Genomic DNA, 5,000 nt, shown 5'->3' with positions numbered 1-5,000 from the left:
CGAAATAATGAGATACTATGTCGAAATAATGAGATATGTCGAAATAACGAGATACTGTCGAAATAACGAGATATTATGTCGAAATAACGAGATATTATGTCGAAATAACGAGATACTGTCGAAATAATGAGATATGTCGAAATAACGAGATATGTCGACATAATGAGATATGTCGACATAATGAGATATGTCGAAATAACGAGATATGTCGAAATAACGAGATACTGTCGAAATAACGAGATACTATGTCGAAATAATGAGATATATCGAAATAACGAGATATGTCAAAATAACGAGATATGTCGAAATAACGAGATATGTCGAAATAACAAGATATTATGTCGAAATAACGAGATACTATGTCGAAATAATGAGATATGTCGAAATAACGAGATATGTCGAAATAACGAGATACTATGTCGAAATAACGAGATGCTATGTCGAAATAACGAGATATGTTGAAATAACGAGATATGTCGAAATAACGAGATACTATGTCGAAATAACGAGATGCTATGTCGAAATAACGAGATATGTTGAAATAACGAGATACTATGTCGAAAAAAGAGATATGTCGAAATAACGAGATATGTCGAAATAACGAGATATGTTGAAATAACGAGATACTATGTCGAAAAAAGAGATACTATGTCGAAAAAAGAGATATTATGTCGAAATAACGAGATATGTCGAAATAACGAGATATGTCGAAATAACGAGATATGTCGAAATAACGAGATACTATGTCGAAATAACGAGATATGTCGAAATAACGAGATACTATGTCGAAATAATGAGATATGTCGAAATAACGAGATATTATGTCGAAATAACGAGATACTATGTCGAAATAACGAGATATGTCGAAATAACGAGATATGTCAAAATAACGAGATACTATGTCGAAATAACGAGATATGTCGAAATAACGACTTCTTATGTCGAAAAAACAAGATAAGTTTTCTTTTTTTCTTCCTCAAAATGCAGCTCAAGGCTTCCATAGAATACAGCCTGAATATAATTGCCTCCAGAAATTATTTTTAGGGTGCTATCGGGGTGCTTTGATCATTCTTGGGGGTGCTGACGCTCCTGCTAGCCCCTCGCTAGCGCCGCCTATGGCCAGGACATTATTAATATAACTCTGATTGTGTTCGTCTGACAGAAGAGTGTCATACACACCTAAGATGAGCTGAGCGAGAGTAAATCATGGGCTAATTTCATTTTTGGGTGAACTATCCCTTTAACTCACTTCTGTGTGTGTGTGTGTGTGTGTGTGTGTGTGTGTGTGTGTGTGTGTGTGTGTGTGAGGAGCCGCCGCACCTGTATGATGTCCAGCTCTTTGCTCTTAGCTCGGCTGAAGGCCTCGAGCGTGGGCTTGGAGCTGCTGATGAGTGATGAAGAGGAGGAAGAGGAAGAGGAGGCCACAGCTTTGGTCATCGGGCCGCAGTCGCTGGAGGAGTCCACCATCATGGGCTCCAGCTCCGCCTCCAGCATGGAGATCTTCAGGATGTCTGAGACCGAGGGCTTCTCCGGCACCGGCACACTGGAGCCGGACTCCGACTGGAGCTTCACGGCCGCCTCGGCGCTGCTGGACACCGGCGGACCCTGAAGATGAGGAGCCGGGTGAGGAGCCGGCTGAGGGCTGCCGAACGTGATCCTGGTGACGCTGGCGCCCTGCGTGATGATCGGCTGCTGCACCTGAGACACACACACACACACACACACACACACACACGGACACACGGAGAACCGTCACATTTAAAACAGGTTCTACACAGCAAAATGTATTTTTGTTTTGTTTCCAGTCTAAATATCTACAGATTCTTAAATCAAGATGCATTCACTAGAGGAGTAAAATGCCATAAGATATTATGTCTTGTGTTCTAGGGAAATAAATCAACATTAACTGAGTTGTTGCTTAAAAAAAAGCAAAATTATCCAGAAAAAAATTAAGTGGGGAAAAAAAAAACATGTGAAAAAAGATAAATAAAACACAATTTAGGAAAAACTAAACCTAAAACTATGAGCTCAGTGAAGTAAGTCTGAGATGTGTGAGGGCCGGTCACACACACCTGCGCGCTGCTCTTCCCGGAGCCCACGGGGTGATGCGCCTGCAGGGGGGGGGGCTGCGACAGCTGTGTGTGTGTGTTGGGCCGGTTGTGTGAGGTGGGCGCCTGCTGCAGTCGGGGCAGCTGAGGTGTGTGTGGAGCGACGGACACCGGTGGAGGGCCAGCAGAGGGCGCTCTCTGGACCACAGCCCTCGCCAACACAGGCTCCGCCCTCTTCGCCTCCGACGGGGCAATCACAGGCTTGCTGAGGGGCTGCTGGGACGAGCGGTAGAACAGACCCGTCTGAGGGTCCAACGTGTCTCCCTCGAATTCGCCCTCGTCCACCAGCATCGGCTCCTGCAGCGGCTTCCCCTCCACCTGCACACACACACACACAAGGACAAACAGAGATGTTGTTCGGCTGCAGTTCCACACGCTTCCACTAGAGGAAACTCATCTCCATTCATTTACAATTCGCTCATTTCTGACCACGAGGAGCTCAAGTGTGAATATTTTTACAGAACCATTTTCACATATATATATAGCATTAGGAATAACTCTACTCTTCCAGCTTTAGCAGCCGCTTGCAGCGTCACGGGCGCGGGTTCGATGCATAGAGACGTCGGATGCAGTCGCAGTGTGAATGTGATGCAGTGACACAGGAGTCAGGGTTGTGTGTGTGCGGTTGTGACCTGTTGTGCGACGGCTCCAGGCGCTGCAGTGCTGATGCTCTTGGCTGAGGTCGACTGGTTCTGGCTCTGGTTCTGGCTGCTGGACGCAGAGACGTCTCCTCCCGCCACAGCTTTACACACTTTACCTGAAACTGCCGAGAAACAACTCTTTAAAATAGAATTAACACTTCTTGCACAAATAAAATGTATACTGCATGTCCATTTAGTACATGATCAAATAAATCATGCGTTTCAGATTGTTTCGCTTCAGTGAACGGCACACAACTGCAAAACTACAATACATACACATCATACAAATGAGTTAATGTCGAGCGATGCTGGGTTTAGCGGATATGATGCTGATAGGAAAGGCAATTGTGTATGATACTAGTAAATGTGTTAAATTCTGTATTTATGTTGAATTAAATGCCAGATACAGTTTGAGTAATAAAACATATCAATAATATAAAATAAAATAAAGATTTTATGCATAATGAAACTTTTAATTGTAACCAAGCCTGAAATACAGCGGGACTCTTATTTTGAAATGTGAGATGAGGAAGATAAATCATTCATCTTACAACCTAATCTATGATATATTATAATATAAACGTCATAAGGTAAACATGGTCGTAATTCATCAAAAGCAATCGGACATCATACAGACATAAACGCTCATAATCATATCTGAATCTCAGCTCTTGATCTCAGTGATATGAACAGTAACGATGGCGTGGGTTTTACCGTATCAATCATAGAAAACAGCGTCTTCTCCACACGAACCAAACTCTTCCAGTCTCAGATACAATACAGTGTTACGCTGTTCAGCCAATTAACACCAGAGGCGGGCATTATGCAAATTAGTGACAAACTGGAATTACTGACGACTCATTTCAGCAGTTTAGAATTGCTTCTTTCTTTTATCTGGACTTTGAAACTTTGCAGACCTTCTACATTCTCAGACCGCTGTATTACACACTGCATGACAGGGAATATCTGGAAAAGCATAATAGAGTTTTAGCGTACCATTTAAAGTCCCCTTTTAACGTTGTTTATGTGTCTATGTGGTGTTTTTAATCTGCTTTAAGACAAAGCATGTGTAAATTCATAAGTCGACAGCATTGCTGAGTATTTCCTCCTTAAAACTGCAGTGAACCAAAGACAGTCTCAAAAACACGCTTTGAAATCGCTGGTGTTTCTGACGTCACAAACTACCTTGTAACCAATCAGATCAACGTGTGATCGCCAACCAGTGGATCTCTGAGCTGAGGGAGTGAGTGGAGGCGGGGCTCATTTGCATATTCATAGAACTGGGCATACTAAATGAGGCAAGGGTGTCGAGTTACATTCATGATATTTTAAGGCATGAAGACTTTATTTTGGTAAGGAAAAAACGTTTAAATATGTCACTTTGGTGAGTTTTAAGGGATAAAATGACTGACACCAGGGGGACTGTAAATATATGAAGACTGTTTATGACCTTAAATATGATCAAACTGAATGAAGGACCCAGAGTTGAGGGCTTTAAATGACTGTGATTGGAGTGAGTTGTCAGTGTTGATGTACCGATGTATTCAGGGATGGTGTCCGAGTCTCCAGTGTTCTGACCCGACGGCTCCGGCGACTGTCTCCGGTCCGAGGACACTGGGATCGGCACCGCCATCTGACTCAGGTCGATCGTGTGCTGTCGAGGTTTAGAGTCGCTCTTCTCCTTCACTGTAACATCACACACACACACACACACACAGTCAAACCAACGCAACAGGAATGAGGCAGAAACCGATGCAGGGTCTCACACACACACACACACACACACACACACACACCGCTGGTCTGCTGCAGCTCCAGAAGGGCTTTAATGGTGGACGTCGCCGACTGGGACTCTCCTGTAACGTCCTGGTAAATGATGGTGGGACTGGCTTCCACGGACACCTCCTGCTCGGCCCAGTCCTGCCCCCTGGAGGCGATCACGTGCACCACCGGCGGAGCGTCTGCACACACACACACACACACACACACACACACACACACACACACACACACACACACACTACACTCTTACTCTGTGCTATAATAATAATGCACTTTATTTAAGGCGCCTTTCAAATCACTCAAGGTCACCATACATCAAGCAGCAGCAATAACAATATTAAAATAAAAAACAACATTAGCAATGGTAATAAAATAAATGATAAATGAGGGGAGAGCAACAATTACAAACATGACAAAAAAAATAAATGTTATGACGTTAATTCGTTAAGTTAATATGGGCCAAACGAGT

General features: G+C 43.5%; 1 protein-coding gene across 1 annotated transcript in view; it reads right to left on the bottom strand.

Moving 5' to 3' along the window:
* emsy (EMSY transcriptional repressor, BRCA2 interacting) overlaps positions 1-5,000 on the bottom strand; it is a 30,029-nt gene that overhangs the window by 2,205 nt on the left and 22,824 nt on the right. The window contains exons 16-20 of the mRNA XM_081355130.1: positions 4,546-4,710; positions 4,286-4,435; positions 2,741-2,871; positions 2,073-2,426; positions 1,321-1,698 (exon numbers count right to left, since the gene is read on the bottom strand). Coding sequence (XP_081211256.1) covers positions 1,321-1,698; positions 2,073-2,426; positions 2,741-2,871; positions 4,286-4,435; positions 4,546-4,710 — 1,178 coding nt within the window. The remainder of the gene's footprint in view (positions 1-1,320; positions 1,699-2,072; positions 2,427-2,740; positions 2,872-4,285; positions 4,436-4,545; positions 4,711-5,000) is intronic.

Source organism: Scardinius erythrophthalmus (assembly GCF_964197995.2).
Source record: "Scardinius erythrophthalmus genome assembly, chromosome: 23".
NCBI lineage: Eukaryota > Metazoa > Chordata > Actinopteri > Cypriniformes > Leuciscidae > Scardinius > Scardinius erythrophthalmus.
Note: the sequence above shows the minus strand (reverse complement) of the source record. Positions and strands in the feature narration are given on the sequence as shown.